The following is a 17,919-nucleotide window of genomic DNA, read 5'->3' on the forward strand; positions in this document are numbered from 1 at the left end:
TATTTACCGCCAAGTAACTGCAGGGGAAAACTACGAGGAAAATAGGGGCAGGAGTGGGTAGACACCATGAAATTAGCAAATCTATTCCACTAGTCAAGGAGAAAAGTCGGCTGTAATTCCCGAAGAGAACGCCAAGGGGCAACATTTCCCTCCCCCCTTTACACCTGGAACCCTCCTTCTTTCTAACTACACAAAGGGATTTATCTCCGCCTCTTTGTGACATCACAAAGGGCAGTACACCCGCCCCCTTCTCTTCCACCACGTGTGTATCTTTGCCCGGGCTGCCGCCCTAGCTCATTCCCTAGCCGGCTGGTTTGAGAGGAGGAGGAGGGGGTTGTTAGCCTTGGACTGAGGGTTCGCTATGGGAAGTTGTTCGTTCGTTCTCCTGCACCCAGCCCTTCTCCCTGGTTATTCGCAGCCGGTTTCGGAGGCGAGGAAAGGCAGGCAAGGGCTGCAGCGGCTGCCTCTCCTCCCCTTGGCTGCTGCGCCGCTGGGCAGGTGCTGAAAGCCACCCAACCCCAATTCTGCTGCTCTCTTTGCTCTTCTTCTTCTGCCGCAGTCTCTATGGAGCATCTGAGTTAGATGGGCTCCTGGCCCCAGAGGCAGCGGTGGATGTGGCGCTGGGCAGAGGCAGCTAGGGAGTGTAGCTGCCGCGGGGCAGCGGGCCACAGGCTCCTCTGCGAGCCCCCGGACCATCCATGGGGGCTTCTGCGAGCAGCACTGCCGCTGGCCGGCGCTGCTCCAACTTCGCCTCTTCCTCTTCCAGCTGGATCGCCAGCGGACCCAGAGCCGCAATGATCACCCGCTCCTTCTTCCTGGTGAGTGAAGCTCTTGGCGGGACTGGGGAGGCGGAGGCGGTAGAGGCATAGAACGCCTGGAGCTTGTGGGTGACCCGATGAGGGGTGGCTTCCTCCTTCATACGCCCCCTCCCAATCTCTCAGATCCCAAGCCCTGGCGCCTCTGGGCCAGCGGGGCGTGAGGCCCTAGGACACCTGCCCTGGAAGAGAGGATGCATTCATGAGGGTTGATGGAAGCCTGGAGTGGCGGGGGCTTGCAAAGGCGGAGAATAGGCTGGAGGGCCGCCCTTTGGGGAACTCTGCCAGGCCAGACTATAGGTACTAAGGCAAAAAAAAAAAAATCACGCAGTTTTAATGGGTGGAGGGGATGCTGAGCGGTGTAGGTTTAGGTAGCCATCGCCGGCTACCCATCCCTTGGGCGCCACTATTCCCTGCTGAGAAGCTTCAAGTCTGTCTCCTTCCGTTCCTGGTCCCCAGGTGTGCCCCGGGCCTTTGGGCCAGATTCTGCGGTACGGGAAGCCAGGGTTGGGAGCTAGCTCTTCTGTGGGCAGCGCGGCCGCCGCAGCTTTTGTTACAGCTGCAGTGTCATGTCGGGATGCTACCGCAGTAGGGGAAGAAGGAACGAGAGAGAGTGCCCATGTGCACAGGAGCCTTGCATTCCGGAGCAGGGCTCCAGTGTCAGCCGGTCTGCTTTCGAGTCCTGCCCTAGCCTTCTTCCCACTAGAGCACCCCCCCCCCAACCTCAGTCTGGTTCTCTGCTCCTGAAAACCTTAGACCCATCCCAAGGAACCGACAAAGTTCCAGCCACTGCATTAGAGCTCGGAATAGGGGGAGGGGGAAGGAGACACAAAAAGGAAGATGAGCTCTTCCTTCTCTCTCTCTCTACTCGGCTTTCCGCCCCTCCCCTCCTATTTACCGGCAACGGGCTGGGATTCTTTCAAGCTGGTGCAGTCCCTCGGTCTGCTGCACCTGCTTCTGGCGCGTGTCTAGATTTAGGATTTTAATTACCTTGGCCCTTTGCCCTCAGCCCCCCAAACTACCACCTACGAAAACGAATGCCTTTACCCTGTGAGTTCTGCATATTCCCCTCTCTCCGAGACCCTGGGGAAGGGGATGCTATGGGGGAGGATTAAGGGGGGTAGAACTGGAGGTCAAACCCATCAATCCCTTCTCTTTCTTAGTCATTAATCTCAACCTTTCTTAGTATTTCTTTATCTTTTGTTCCCTGCTGTACGGAAAGTGGGGAGCCCTGGGCAAGGGGCCAGGGTTTCTGAGAATTGTCGCTTTCCCCCCCACCTCCCCTCACTCCCCTTCCTCCACTGGCCTGGATTAGAAAACAAGAGTCAGGCTTCAAGGCAGTTTTTCCCTTGTGTATAACAGGGGCAGCCTTGCTGTCTCCTTTTCCTGAAAGGCTCAGAGCTGGGCCACCATGGGCTGCTTTGATCTCAGATCCTTGCAGTTGCTATGGCAGGATGCATTCGTGTGTGTGTGTGTGTGTGTGTGTGTGTGTGTGTGTGTGTGTGTGTGTGTGTGTTTGTGTAATTGGGGGTAGGGGAGAAGGAGAGAACTTTGTTTCAGTCAGTAGCCCTAATGAACCTTTTCTAATCCCATTCTGCATTGGGGTAGGTATACTCTAGATTCCCATTCTTGAAACCTGTATTGGTGCACAGGGTTAAAATTTGCATCAGAATTGTTTCAGAGTCAGTGAGGCTGGAAAAAATACTTGTCTATGGAAAGCAGCTGAATGACGGAGTTTAGTACTCTCAGACTTCTGCTTGACTTTTTCACAAGGTCTCTCATTCCATCTAATTATTCTGCTGGCCCTAGTTTATGCACCTGGTTGAATCTTTGTTTGCTAATGAAGAATCCAAGGAGGTGGTTTTGTGTTTCAGAACTAGGGAGGTGTTGATTTACCCAGAGCCTCATTTAACACTAGGGAGGTGTTAAATGAGGCTCTGGGTAAATCAAGTGAAAACCACTTGAAATACTTAAACTAAGAAAGAAAAGATAATGTAATTAATTCCCTTCCCCCATCCCATATTTCTCCTTTTCTTAAATTCTTATGGAATTTTTACTTGTCTTAACTGTACCATTTGTGAGCCTGGAGATTTTGAGAGTGAAAGATCAGCTGTATTTAAAATTCAAGGGAAGATGATGTGGAAAGAGCCATTGGATTGGGAGTCAAGAGACCTGGGTCTTAGTATCTGTTGCTCAATAGCTTCATGACCTTGGATGAGTCACTGGGCACCTCAGTTTCCTCCCCTGTAAATTAAAAGGTTTGGAATACAAGGTCCCCTAAGGTCTCTTCCAACTTTAACATTCTAAATTATAAAATAGTGTGGTGGGGGTGGGGAAGCAATCCCATGATTTGGGAATATTTGATTCTGAAATTGAGTATGATGGAAGAAGTTTCACATGTCACTGAAATGGTACTGGTGTGCCCTCTTAGACTTGAAATATCAGGAGGACTGAGCATGGGAGTTTTCAAGGAACTGCATTTAAATTCTCAGTGAAGTCTTTTCTGTTCCCCTCCTGACTTTCTTAGTTGTGGGCAAGACATTTCTGTCCTCCTAATTACCAGGACCTTGCTGGTCTGTAAAGAAATAACCTGCATCCTAAAATTTTTCTGTGGATAACTCACCACTTGAGGATACTTTGAAAATTTCAAAACATGCTGTGCATGAGACTTCTGAAACAAAAGCATTTTGAATTTCAGTTTTCCAGGCTCTAAGATGAGGATCATAAATCACATACTGCCTGTCTCCTCTGGATCATAGATTTAGAGTTGGAAGAGACCATAGCAGTCTAGTTCATACCCCTAAAGGGCACACAGATGGTAAGTGGCAGAGCTGGTGTTTGAACCCATATCTGTTGATTCTTAAATATCTTATGAATCATAAGACTATATAAATTTGAAGTAGGTAATATTCTTTTTTTCATTGTTATTGTTATATGACAGATCTATGAGTAAAATTATTGCACAGAGTAGCAGAGTAAGAATTTTGTAATTTAACATTGATTCATTGCAGTTTTAAGGAAATTTAAGCATTCACCAGCACAGTTTATATTTCATCAGTGGCGTAATAGAGGGGGAAAAAACCCAGCAAAGGACCAGGGTTTAGCAAATTTGGATTTTAATCTTAATTCTGCCACTCACTAGTTAAGCTACCATGGACAGATCATTTCCTCTGGCCTCGGTTGCTTTTTTTTTTTAATTTTAAAGATGAAAATTTTGAACTAGGTAGCCTTTAGGGTCACTTTATCTTGAGCATTCTAAAATTCATGTTGACCAGACTTTAATTAGATGCAGAGTTGGGAAGAATTTTGGCAATCTAGTTCAACCTCCTCATTTTACAGTTGAAGAAACTGAGGCCAGATAGGGGACATGACTGACCCAAGATCATTTGGTAGTAAGAAGTATCAGAGCTAGGTTAATTAGTTCAAAGTCAACTCTCTTAAGTCCAAATCCCATACTCTATTCACTATACCCTATTTTCAACTGCCTTTTTTTAAAATTAATTTTTGTTGTTGTTGTTGTTGTTGTTGTTTTGCTCAGTGTTGTTGTTCAGTTGTTTCAGTCATGTCTGATTCTTCCTGACCCCATTTGGGGTTTTCTTGGCAAATATACTGGAATGGTTTGTCATTTTATTCTCCAGCTCATTTTACAGATGAGGTAACTGAAGCAAACAGGGTTAAGTGACTTGTCCAGGGTCACTCAGCTAGTAAGTATCTGAGGCTGGATTTTCACTTGGGAAGATGAGTCGGCTTCTAGGTCTAGCACTCTACCCAGTGTGCCAACTAGCTGTTAAAAGGATGTTATTTTCATGTGTCTGACAAAGTGCCTTAACTTTTAAAAATGACAACATAAAAGCTAAAGGAGGAAGAGATTGCTTTAGACTATTTTTAAAAAGCAATTTTCTATTTACCAGGTGTTGAAGGTGGTAGAGACACCTTCTTAGGAGAGAAAGGGAGAGACCCTGGAGCACAAGTTAGCTTTTTGGATAACAAAAATGTGAATTTAACCAAGTATCTCAGTGGGAAGATCTGTCTGTCTTGCCACCTGTGTTTACATTGAATTGAAGTCTCTGTATGCTACTGAAGAAAAAAAATAAAACACCAACAAAGAGGCTGTGTGTTAAGTTTTGAGTAGGAGGAGTGACTGAGATCTTTCTATAATGCTTTCAATGCATAGAGTAATAACAGAAATGTAAATAGTTAATATGCAAGTTTATTTTTACAGTGATATTCAGTGCTAAGTTTCTGAGCTTATATTGCATTAAAAAAAGTTTTGAAGCTATAAGACATCCTTCTTAGAGCCTTCTGTCTCTTCCTTCTTCCTTCCCCTCCCCAAAGTGATGGTTCCATCCTCAACTGTCTTGTTTGTATGTACCTCTCTGCATTTATATGCTAGTATCTTATGATAAGCCAGAATATGGTAAATGCAGAAAGGACCCTAGCCTTTCATTATCTAGATGAGGAAACTGAGGCAGCTCAAGTGCCTTGCCCAGTATCACAAAAGTATTGGAACTCCCATCTCTTTGGGTCCAGAGTCTCATTTATTTCCATATATTTGCCTTTCCCATGAGCTACACTTCGATTGTAAGCTCCTGAGGGAAGAGGTTACATCACTGGACCTAGTATTGTGCCTTGCACACAGTAGTTGACTAATAACAACTGTTCAGATGAGTGAGTCTTTAATGCCTTTTCCACCATCATGCTTGTTTCTCCTGTAATTTGGGAGAAAAGTCAAACAAGACTTCTGAGTTTCTGTTGGTGTTAACATGTACAGTGTGACCTTTGTGCCAAGTATGACGCAACACAGACAGGACCTGTTTAGTGATCTCAGGAGCTTATCTAAAGCTAGAAGGGTGGCCATCCAGTCCCAGCTCCTTCACCTTAGAGATGAAGAAACTGGGGACAGCTAGGTGGCACAGGGGATAGAGCACTGGCCCTGAAGGCAGGAGGACCTGAGTTCAAATCCGGCCTCAGACCAAACACTTGACACTTATTAGCTGTGTGACCCTGGGCAAATCACTTAACCCCTATGGCCTAAAAATAAATAAATAAATAGATGAAGAAACTGAGGCCAAAGAACGTTAAGTGATTTGTTCAAAGTTATTCAGATAGTAAGCTTCAGAGGTGGAATTCAAACCCAAATGCTTTGACTCCAATATCTCTGTTCTTTCCCATATACCACACTGCTTCCAATAATGAAAAGGGTCAAGAAGTCTTAGAAACTTTTGTATGTGTGATCAATTTAAAATAGAGATGTTTTTACTTTACTATCAGTGGCTAACAAGCTTTGAACTTGGTAGAAAATAGCAAGTGTAATTATAAGATTGGATTAAAAGCATAAAACCTGAACTCCTCTTCCCCTCTCCCAGATGAGTTTGCTGTCTTTTATTGCGGTGATTACCTAGCATCTCCTTACCTAAGGAAGCCCATTTGTCAAGAGGGAGTACCTTCTTATACAGGGCTCAATGTCAGATTTGTCATAAGCTTGGAGGAGGGCATCATTAATGTCATGTCCAGGATCTGAATTATTAGAAGGCTAAGCATAGGTTGCCTCTTTTCTTTGTGTTCTAACCAGATAATCTTAGAATATCAGAGCTTAAAAGTCATCTAGGCCAGTTTGCTAAAGAAGTGATGTGATTACAAAACCTTTTTTTCTTTTATTATGGATTTAGCAATAACAAATTAACAAGCACTGAAATATGCAAAGCAAAAAAAATATGAAAAGGTGAACTTCTATCAAGTTTTTAAAAAGCCTATTAAATTTGACAGGATAGTAGCAGAATTGCCCTGTTTGTGTCTCTTTCTGAATTTTATTCTTAAATGTTTTATTGAAGTTTTTTCTTTATTTCTTGACATTTCTCTTTTTCATTTTCCTTTTCTTTGTCTTTTCTCTTCCTCTTTCTCTCCTTTCTCCTCTCCCTTCCCCCCTCTCTTTCTCTTCCTTTCCTGTTACTTCCCTCTCAATGGAAAGAATATTGGGGCTCTAAAGTAAGAAATCATTGTTTAGTTCTTTCAGTCATGTCTGACTCTTTGTGATTCCATTTGGGGTTTTCTTGGCAAAAATACTCAAGTGGCTTGCCATTTCCTTCTTCAACTCATTTTACAGATGAGGAAACTGAGGCAAAGTGGGTTAAGTGACTTGCCCAGGGTCACACAGCCAGTAAGTATCTGAGGCTGGATTTGAATTTAGGTTCTCCTGACTCCAAGCCTGATCCTCTATCTGCTGTGCCACACAGCTACTCAAAGTAAGAGGACTTGGATTCAAATCTCACCTGTTTTACTATTTATGACCTTAGGCAAGTCTTTGAACCTTCCTGGGCCTTAGTTTCCTTATCTGTAACATGAGGAGGTTGACCTAGAGGTTCTTTGAGGTCCTTTCCTTATATATAAACTTATGATCTCAGTAGAAGTTATTCTGTGAATCAAATAAATATAGTCTATCAAAGCACACTAACAGAATGTGTCTAAAAATGTATGTCTCATTCTGTATCTGTAGTCACCTGTCTTCCAGGAGGTGGGAGGCATGCTTCATCATCAGCCCTCTGAAGTCATAAATGACCACAATCTTTGGACTAGAGTTCCAGAATCTTTCAAAATTGTTTCTCTTTACATCATTGTGGTCACTTTGTAAATTGTTTCCCTAGTTCTTATTTCATACTGCATCAGTTCATACTGAACTTGTGAAGTGACTTCTTCAAGGTCGCATAGCTAGTGGTAGAGTCAAGACTCCAAACCGGGGTTCATTCCACCAACCCAACCAAAACATATGATAGCCTTGTGACTTCTCCAAGAAAACAATTATATAACAAAAAATTATAAAATAATACCACTCACACCTTAGGTGTGTGTAATATTTATTTCGTTTATGTAATAAGCATTTATTAAGCACCTACTGTGTGCCAAATACTGTTAGCCACTGGGGCTGTAAAGAAAAAAAAATGAAATGGACTTTGTCCTCACGGAAGTTAACATTCTGCTGGGGGCTAAAAGGGAAACAATTGGTGTTCAAGGAAATAAATATGAAATGTTTTATATTTTTCAAAGTACTTTAACTTCTCTGTCTTGTTCCTTGACAACTTGTGTCACCCAGAAATGACATGATATTCATACTGGAAAAAGTGCTGAACTTGGAAAACATATACCTGTCAGTCACTGGTGATCTTGGATAAGTCCCTGAACCTCTAAGCTTCAGTTTCCTCATCAGCAAAATGGCGATAATACTCATCCCACCTACTTCATAGTAGTATTATGAAGGTCATGTGAAAGAGAATATGTGAAAGCCCTTTATCAATTATAAAAATGTCATACAAAATAATTAGACAATGTAGTGCCTGGAAATGAATGCTGAACTTGGAATCACAGGTCCTAAGACTGAATCCCTTTTCTGTTACTTGTTACCTGTGTAACCTTGGGCAGGTTAAGTCATTTCACCTCTTAGGGACTCATTTTCCAAATATGAAACTGAGGGAGTTGGATTATTAAGGTCCCTTCTAGGTTTAGAATTATGAGCCTTTGCTTTATAATGTAAGATGGTTGGTTATCTATAAAACTTGGATAAGAAATGAGGTAACTTGGGGCTAGAGATGTGCATTGAGATAGCCAGGGTCACACTACTAAGCAGCAGTGCCTTGCCCTACATCATGCACTATGCAACAGATCTCATTATAATCAAGCAATTAACATATATGGCGCTTTAAAGTTTTCTAAGCATTTTACACATATCATTTCATTTGAGCCTCACAAAACTCTTGTGAGGGAAGTAATATAAGCATTATTATCCCCATTTTACTGATGAGGAAATTTAAGCAAAGAGATTAAGTCATGTGTATTATTCAGGTCTTACACATGAAAGATGGGATTTGAACCCAGGTCCCTGACTCCTAAGTCTTTCACTCTTTCCAATGTATGCCATGCTATCTTTTCAGTTGGGACAGCTAGATGGCACATTGGATAGAGCATTGGGCCTGTCTTGAGTTCAAATCTGACCTCAGATACTTACTGGCTTACAGACACTTAAGTGACGCTGGCTAAGTCACTTAACCCTGTGTGCCTCAGTTTCCTCATCTGTCAAATGCTCTGGAGAAGGAAATGGCAAGCTATCTTTGCCAAGTATCTTTGCCAAGAAAACCACAAATGGGGTCACGAAGAGTTGAACATAAATAAAAATGACTGAACAATCTTCTTAGTTGCATAAATAATTCACATTTATGTAGTGCTTTGCCATTTTCAAAGCCCTTTCTTACTTATGGACATACTTGTAAAGTTGGTAATGCAAATATTAATAACAATAACAATAATTCACATGTGCATATATACACATGTGTGCATGTGTGTAATCTCCTATGTGCCCATTTTTGATCCTTACAACAACCCTGGGATATAGGTGCTATTATTCTCATTTTGTAGATGAGGAATCTAAAACAAAGATTAAGTGACTTACCAAGAGTCGTACATCTTGTAAGTATCTGAGGCCAGATTTGAACTCAGAAAGATGAGCCTAGCACATTATCAACTGTGCCACCTAGCTGCCCATTAGTATTGGTGAGGAATTGATGAGGAAACTGGAGTTGAGAAAGTTGAAGTCTAAGCAAATGGCAGAACCAATATTCCAAGTCAGTGTCAGCTAGGTGGTGCGGTTGATAGAGCAATGGGCCTGGAAGTCAGGAAGAGCCAGACCCACGCATAAGTCTGGCTGCAGATGCTTGCTAGTTGTGTGACGCTGGGCAAGTCACTTAACCTCGGTTTCCTTATCTGGAAAATGTGAGTGATAACAGCACCCACCTCACAAGGTTGTTTTGAAGATCAAATGAGATATTTGTAAAGCACTTAGCACGGTGCCTAGCTCATGGGAAGCAAGATCTACATGCTTATTCCTTTCCCTTCCCCCCTCCCCAAGTATGATGCTATTTCCTCCACACCATCCTAGCTTCCCAGAAAGCACAGAAGGCATTAAGCTTAATAGCTTGGTAGCCAGTTCTTGTAAATCACTGTGCTAGAGGGCAGAGGTGGTAAATCCCTTTGACTTCTTAAGAAGTTTGGTGGTTTTGCATCCAAGTGGAACTTTGTAGGAACACATGCTATAATTGGCATAATCAAACTGATTTTTTTTAAGCCCATTAAACTAGATGACCAGATTCATCATCAGACTTTTCAACCACTATATGAAGTAAGTGAATTTTCTGAGTGATCACTGTAATGCTGATTCCTTTCCATTAGGCACTAATAAAGCTTTAGACTTTTACACAGGGAGACTGGGCAGGTTCCCAAGACGTTTATTCCCCATGCTGCTTTGTGGGCAAATAATGAAGCCCCCTCCCCCTTTTCTCTCTTCTTGACCCTTGGAAAGGGTCTCTTCTCTTGCCCTGGGAAAATGTCTGAATTTCTCAAGGCAAGTCTAACCTAAACTAATGGATGCAACATTTTACCCTGAGGGGAATGCAGGAACTAGAAGACTAGGAGGTCCTGGGTCCAAAGTGGGCTTGTATGGGGGCAGGGTTCTGTTGCTGCTGCTGCAGAACTTTTGGTTCTTTTTGGATAGAGGAATGAATCTCCTATTCATTTTTCACCCATGTGTAAGTACTGGCCTTGCGCTCAATGTTTGTGTTTGGCAAACACAGAAAAATAAACAGGGGTCTTAGGCTGCTCCAAAAGCTGTCACATGGTTCCCTTTACCTACTTCCTTCCCTTTCCCATCACGAGTCCATGACAACTGAGCTTGGGTAGAGTCTATGAAGGAAAGGAAACTCTGGCAAGAGACTTTAGTGCTGGCAGATACTAAATGATCTATCTTCTAGATCATTTATGACACCTTTTTACAGATGTAGAAACTATAGCTCGTGGAGGTCATATAAACTCCTTTTGTTGTTCAGTCATGTGTGATTCTTCATGACTCATTTTAGATTTCTCCTAGTTGTACAGTGGTTGGTATGTAGTGGGCCCTTAATAAACATCTGATCAGTTCAATCAAAAGGACTGACGAGCCTGGAAAGTGATGATTAGCTTTGGTACTAGAGAAAGGGAATTTGTGCTATAGTCTTGGGCAGTTTCTTTGAGAAGATTCATAGGCCCATAGAATGTTGGTGGTCTACTCAATACTTTTTACATATGAGTGAACTGAATCCAAGAGAGTCAAAATCAGTTGCCTGAAGTCACATACACAGTAAGTTTCCAAGCCTTGACTAGAACTACCAAGATCATGTGCTACCAAATCCAGTGTACTTTCCAATGTATCATGCTGCCTTAAAAACTAGAGTGCAGCATTCGGAATGGAAAAATGTGTGGTAGATGGACCGTTCTTGGAGTCTTTGTTTCTAGTCCTAGTATTACTTCTGACTATATGACCTTAGATTAGTCACTTTGTCTTTCTGAGCCTCAGTTTCCTCATGTTGGGGGAGAGGTGTTGGTGGGATTGATAGAGAAATAGGAACTCCTTTAGGTCCCTTTCTGCTCTAAGATTCTATGGATCTCTGAAATTATTTTATTCAGAAAGTGAAGGGAGTAGGGAACAGGAGTCTGGAGTAGTTATATCCTTTATCATACCTAGTTAGCTTTTGGGTTTTGTTTATGTTTCTCCTCCCTACCCTTGAAAGTAATTGTTGGGAGGAGCAACTAAGTGGCACAGTGGGTAGAGTACCAGCCCTGGATTAAGGAGGACCTGAGTTCAAATCCAGCCTCAGACACATAACACTTACTAGCTGTGTGACTCTGGGCAAGTCACTTAACCCTGATTGCCTAGCCAAAAAAAAAGAAAGCAATTGTTGGGCACCTAAGTGGCTACTGTACTTCTAGCCTGGGAAAGATAGGGTGATCCAGTCTCCAAAAAGAAAAAAGGAGGAAAAGAAAAGAATTGTTGGCACTAGGTGGGTATGAATGAATGGGTAGTTATTTATTGTTGGTAAGATGGAAATCTATAAGCAAATGCTCTCAGAATGAGGGAAATTATTTCACCTTGACATTCTTTTCAGTGCATTTAAAATTCTTAATTGAAAGATAATGAGGTTCTGCTTCTTGGAGCCAAGATGGTGGAGTAAGTCGCTCTCACCTTCCCTTATTGACCTCTGAAAGCCCAGAAAATATCACCCCAGGAAAAACAATGTAACAGCTGAGCCAGCAGAAAGATGGGGTGCAGCAGACTTGTGGCCCAAGAAGCTTGGGGGATTAATAAGAAAAGTCCCTCTCGCTCTGGGGGAGGGGGAGCAATATAAGACAGGAGACATCCCAGCAAGCCAGTGGCAAGCCCCACCTCAGCAAACCAGGGGGAGATCCTGAGCCCCAGGGTGGTAGAGTTGGCAAGCACCAACACCAGGACCCTTTGAGTGCCTCAGCACAGTAGGGGAAGTGGTAAACACCAGCTCAGAAAACCACTATGTGCACCAGCATTCTCCAGCAGCCAAATCTCCCAGTGCTTCAGCACAACTCCAGGAGGCAAAGCTCCAGACTGACAGACATCCTCTAGCAGTCAAACACAGGAGTGCAAGGCCTGGGTGAGCAGGAATCCCTCAAGGGCCAGACTCCCCACTCCCACCCCAAGAGCTCCAGTGCTGCTGACTCAAGCTCAGCACCAAGTAAGCTGCCAGAACCCTACAGCCTCTAGCTGCCAGCAACTGAGGCCCCGACACACAAAGCCAGTGGCTAGGTCCCAGGCACCCAGCACAATAAGCTTGGGTCAGTGCCCCCTGGACTACAACAGGAGAGCTCAACTTTTTTTAAAAAAGTCAGGAAATAGGCAAACACCATGAGCAAAAAGCAGAAATGGACAATGATCATAGATTCTTACGGGGACAGGGAAGATCAAGGCACAAATTCAGAAGAAGACAACATTGTCAATATACCCACGTCCAAAACCTCAAAGGGGAATATGAACTGGTCTCAAGCCCCAAAAGCCTTTTTGGAAGAGCTTCCAAAAGCTCTACCTTTTGGAAGAGGTAGAAGAAAAATAGGGAAAAGAAATGAGAGATATGCAAGACAGAGTCAATAGCTTGGAAAAAGAAGGACAAAAATTGACTGTAGAAAATAAGTCCTTGAAAAATACAATTGGCCAAATGGAAAAAAGTACACTGAAGAAAGCAACTCCCAAAGAATTAAAATTGGGCCAAATTGAAAAGGAGGCACAAAAGGGAAAGGGAAAAGAAAAGGGAGGGAGTGAATAGAAGAGAGGGAAGAAGTAGTAAGGGTATCTTACTACTCTACTCCACTCTAGCTTAGGACTCTGAGGACTTGGGATAAAATTCTGCTTGTCATTCATTACTTTTGTGGCCTTGGGCAAGTGACGGCCTCTCTAGCCTCATTTTCCTTATATGTAGATCCGAGCAGGTTGAATCAGAAGGACTAGCTGGACATGGTGGGACGTGCTTGTAGTCCCTGATACTGGGGAGGCTGAAGCTGGTGGATCACTTGATGTTGGAAGTTCTGAGCTGCAGTGTGGATAAAGCCAATCCCATAGTTTGGTCTAGAAAACCACTGCTGTGGTGAACCTCCAGGAAGGGAGAAGCCCCCAGGTAGCCTAAAACTCCAATCCACAAATGTTAAGTGGCTACTATGTGCCAGGCACTGTGCTAGGTGCTGAGAATACAAATATAAGCGGAAAGGCAGTCTCTCCCCTCAAAGAGCTTATATTCTAACAAGAGAACACTGCACATAAAAAAGCTAAAAAGGAGTAGAGTGGAGAATGAAGGGACCTGGCATAGGGCCATGATAGAGAAAGTCTGGAGTGTAGCCTGGAGAGGAGTGAGATATGCCTGATCTGCAATTAGGCTTTCTAAGGAGGTCCAGGTCAGAAAAATGAAGTAGTTTAAAGCTCTCATGCCATCCTACCCTGGAATTGGATCTGTGGTTGATGCACTTCTAATCTGGGTGAGACAGGGAACCGTAGTCTCACAAACAAATAAAGTCACTTCCAGCTTTATGATCTTGAACAGTGCTGTTGAAATGACTTGGTTGGGGATGGCTAGATGGTGCAGTGGATAGAATACTGGCCCTGGATTCAGGAGGACCTGAGTTCAAATCTGGCCTCAGACACATAACACTTACTAGCTGTGTGACCCTGGGCAAGTCACTTAACCACCATTGCCCAACCAAAAACAAACAAACAAAAAAAAAAAGAAATGACTTGGTTGACTGTCTTAAGACTCTGCCTTCAAACATGTGACAGAGGCTAAAGTATGAAATGGGGGTTGCGAAGAAGGTTGGGCATATATAAGAGGAATGAATGGCAATATCCTAGTGAAGGTAGATATGGAATCATCCTTCTTCACAACAGGCCCCCACAGTTGTGTCTCAAAAGTTAACATATTTTCCTTGCTGGTGGTCGTCCCCCCCCACTTTGGGGAATCATAGAGCCCTTGCAGAAGTAGAAAGATTATTTTCACAAGCCATATCCTCTTAAGATCATAATCTTAGAACCAGAAGAGGCCTGAGAGGCCATGTACTTCAGTCCCCTCATTTCACAAATGAGGAAACAGCTGCATTGCTTTGTGATATTAGTGGCAGGTTTTAGCCAAAACTCTTCTGTTCTAAACTAAAAAATGACCAGGGTATGTCCCTTTTGGGAGGGGAAAAGGCAGGAAAGATTTTGCATGTCAGCATTTTCCAATGGTATGTTTTCTGATGAGAGATGGGGCCACTGTAAGAAGTGGAAAGATACTCCTACAAATTAAAATGTTCTAAATGGGTATTAGATGGAGATGCTGTTTCCTGCATGTTGGGTCATTTTGAAAAATATTTGCTTAGTGAGTAATGGTGTGAATTGACTTCTGCTGAGCAATCTAGTTATAAAACACTTGTCTTTTGTCACTTAGCAGAGGAATTGGGGCCTTGGGAGGGATATGACGCTGGGTCATTTCTATCTATCTATCTCTCTGTTGCTTGTCTATCTCTTAACTATTTTTTTATTCCAGGCTCTATTGAAATGCTTAGAAACTGGTGTGACTCCAGCACTCACATGTGAGGTGTTTGTATGTGGTTTTAAGATGAGGCTAAGTTTAGCATCCACTTAACCAGTCTTAAAATGTAGCTCTTCCACCTGTCAACTACAAGACTAAAAGATCATAACAGGAGGTCTCTGAGCGTCTGGGGTGTGGGATGGAGGTTGGTGACAGGGATAGAAGAGGGTGAATATGTCAAGCATTATTGAAGTCACTGGCATTGGGGTATAGTAGCTTTGTGGTAGGATGACCTGGGTTGGAATTCTGGTTCTGCCACTGATTTCCTATGTGACTTTGTGCAAGTCAGGTTACCTCTCATAGCCTTAGTTTTCAGAGCTGTAAATAGAGGGGCTTGGGTTAGATGAATTCTTAAGATCCCTTTTAGCTCTAGTCCTGTGATGCTATGAATTATTTTCCCTGGGATATTGATAGACTTGACTTCTTACCCTAATAATGCTATATCCCCATATCCGTCATGTATGGTTTAGCTAGTGAATAGAAGGATGTAGGAGAGTTAGTAAAGTGAGTCAGGAGTTGAGGATAAGCCAGAGATCCAGTGATGACATGGGGGACAGATATAACAGGTGAATTAACAACAGGGCTGTACTGAATGGTACTCTCTAGCTTCAGCATGTAAAATCCTCATATATAAAATGATGGGGTTGGATTTGATGACCTTTGAAGGACCCTTCCACCTTGAAATCTATCAATCAACGTAAATAGAATTTCAGGTCCATGCTGAATGAATTTGTGCAAACTTTTATAATTTTTGATGGTATTTGCACTTTTAAAGTTGCCTGTGAAGTGATGGATGGGAAGATAAATTAAACTAACTTGGAAGAAATGGAAATGGGGTTTTGGTTATAGAGATAGAAGATCTTGCTAGTTATTAGGGGCTTGAAAAAACTTGGGAGTCAGGATACTGGGGTCCTGGTCCTGATCTTCCAACTAGGCCCTTTATGACTCATAGGCAAGTCACTTCTCTCTTGACCTCAGTTCCTGTATTTGTGAAATGCAGTATTTGGACTAGTAGGTGGTTTCTGAGATTTTTTCTTGTTTTAAAATCTTAAAGTTCTTTTCCATTTCTTTAGTTAAGGCAGGGCCAGCCTTACCACAGTGGTATCAATATATATTTAAAGTAAACATATATCCTAGAGACTAGGAATGGGGGAAGTGCCCATAAAATTTATGCACAGCTTATTCTCAGCTGGCATTGAATTAGGTTTGTGTTACTATGAGCAAATCACTTTCTCTCCCTGGGCCTCAGTTTCCACATCTGTAAAACAAAGGAGATCTCTAAGATCAGACCCTTAGCCCTCTATAATGCTCTGATTTTCAAGGCTTATAATACTTTGCCCTGTGGGTCTTGCTCAGCCACCACCTTCCCTCAGAATTCTACAACTTCTTTCTGTTGTACTTTGCACCACTTATGCTTGGACTCAGGGAAAAATTTTGAGATAGGCAAAGTATGTCCTAGGCTTCTTTCTCTTTCCTTCCCGTGTTTTTACTCTTCCCTCTTTTGACCTGCCCCTTCCCCTGCATGCTGTCTTTCCTGAAGGATGGGATTTTTTTGTTCATTCTCATCCAGTTAAGGTGATAGCTATCTTGAGGTGATAGCTCTATGTGCCACTAGCTCACCCCACTCCTAGCCCAATTTATTTGCATTTTAAGGGAGATCTCTTGGCCCTTAGAGACTGAAAGGAATGAGGTTGCGTATAATGGTAGAAAGATCCAGTCAGTAAGTCAGTAAGCATTCATTAAGCACCCACGATGTGCTTAAGTGCTGGGGGATAAAAAAAAGAGGCAAAAGGAGCTCACAACCTTATGAGAAAATTGTATCCACCCTGGTAGTAGTAGGACTCAAACCCAGTGCCTAAATCCAGTGCCATAGGGGCACTGAAATCCTCAGATTTCATCCATAATTCCTGCCTAGTCTGTAATCACCATCATCCTATCACCACCCCATCCCAGCTCTTGAACCCTCTGTGGGCCTCAGTTTCTTTATCTGTAAAATGACAGTGTTGCACTGGATTGGCCTTGAGGTCTATCTAGCTTTAAGTCTATATTTCTAATTTCACTGATACAGCCAAATTCTGATTAGTGCACGTGCACTGCATATTTCTATTGGGCCAGTTACCATATTTTATATAATTATAACTTCCAAATGGTGTGAATTCAAATAAATGAGACCACTTCTTGGGATTCATTATTAGGATCCTGTGAGATTGCATCTTCAACCACCAGTGCTAGAGAAACTTCCCTATTCATTCAGATGAGCAATTTTTTCACTTATTTTATAGTCTTAGAGAGTTGCTTGGGGCATTAAGAGTTGAGTGATTTGCTCAGGGTCATATATCAGAGGCACAACTTGAACCCAAGTCTTGCTGAGGCAGGCTTTCTATCCAGTATGCTGTGTACTCTAAATAGACTAGTCCAGTTTGAAAAAAGAATTATGATGATGAGGAAGGTAGGTGGCACAGTGGATAGAATGCTGACTCTGGAGTCTGAAAGAGCTGAGTTCAAATCCAGGTTCAGACACTTAATTAGTAACCCTGGGAAGGTCACTTAAACTCTGTTTACCTCAGTTTCCTCAACTGTAAAATGAGAATAATAACATCATCTACTTGGTAGGGTTCTTGTGAGGATGAAATGAGATCTGTAAAGTGCTTAGCACAGTGCATATAGTAGGTGCTATGTAAATTGCTCATTCTCTTTGTGTTATTGTCTAGTCATTTCAATCAGATCCAGCTCTTCATGACCCCATTTGAGGTTTTCTTGGCAAAGATACTGTAGTGGTTTGCCATTTCCTTCTCTAGCTTTTTTTTTTAACAGATGGGGAAACTGAGGCAAACAGGGTTAAGTGACTTGCTCAGGGTCACACAGCTAGTAAGTACTTAAGGCTGGTTTTGGACACTGGTCTTCCTGACTCCAGGCCTGGAGCTCTATTTAATATTTCTTTTATCTCCTTTCTTTTTATGTAGAAACAGAAGGTTTACAGAGAGTGCCTTCCCCAAAACTACCCTATGAAGTAGTGTGATTATGTAAGTAGAATGTAAAGTACTGTTTTCATTTAAGTGACCACTTATATACTACGGATTGAGAGAGATAGAAAAGATAACTGTGTGTCCTTGGCTTCTAGAAGTTTATTATCTAGGGAGAGATATGGAGAGCAAAAAGAACTATCT

The 17,919-nt window shown here is 42.7% G+C and overlaps 1 protein-coding gene across 1 annotated transcript in view; it reads left to right on the plus strand.

Moving 5' to 3' along the window:
• The first annotated feature begins 259 nt into the window (after positions 1-259).
• The window catches only part of TNFRSF21 (TNF receptor superfamily member 21), a 109,693-nt gene continuing 92,033 nt past the window's right edge, over positions 260-17,919 (plus strand). The window contains 1 exon segment of the mRNA XM_020993937.2: positions 260-818. Within this exon segment, the coding sequence (XP_020849596.1) occupies positions 699-818 (120 nt within the window). The 5' untranslated portion in view covers positions 260-698.

The sequence above is a fragment of the Phascolarctos cinereus genome, unplaced genomic scaffold (assembly GCF_003287225.1).
Source record: "Phascolarctos cinereus isolate Bilbo 61053 unplaced genomic scaffold, phaCin_HiC Scaffold_5;HRSCAF=322, whole genome shotgun sequence".
Lineage (NCBI taxonomy): Eukaryota > Metazoa > Chordata > Mammalia > Diprotodontia > Phascolarctidae > Phascolarctos > Phascolarctos cinereus.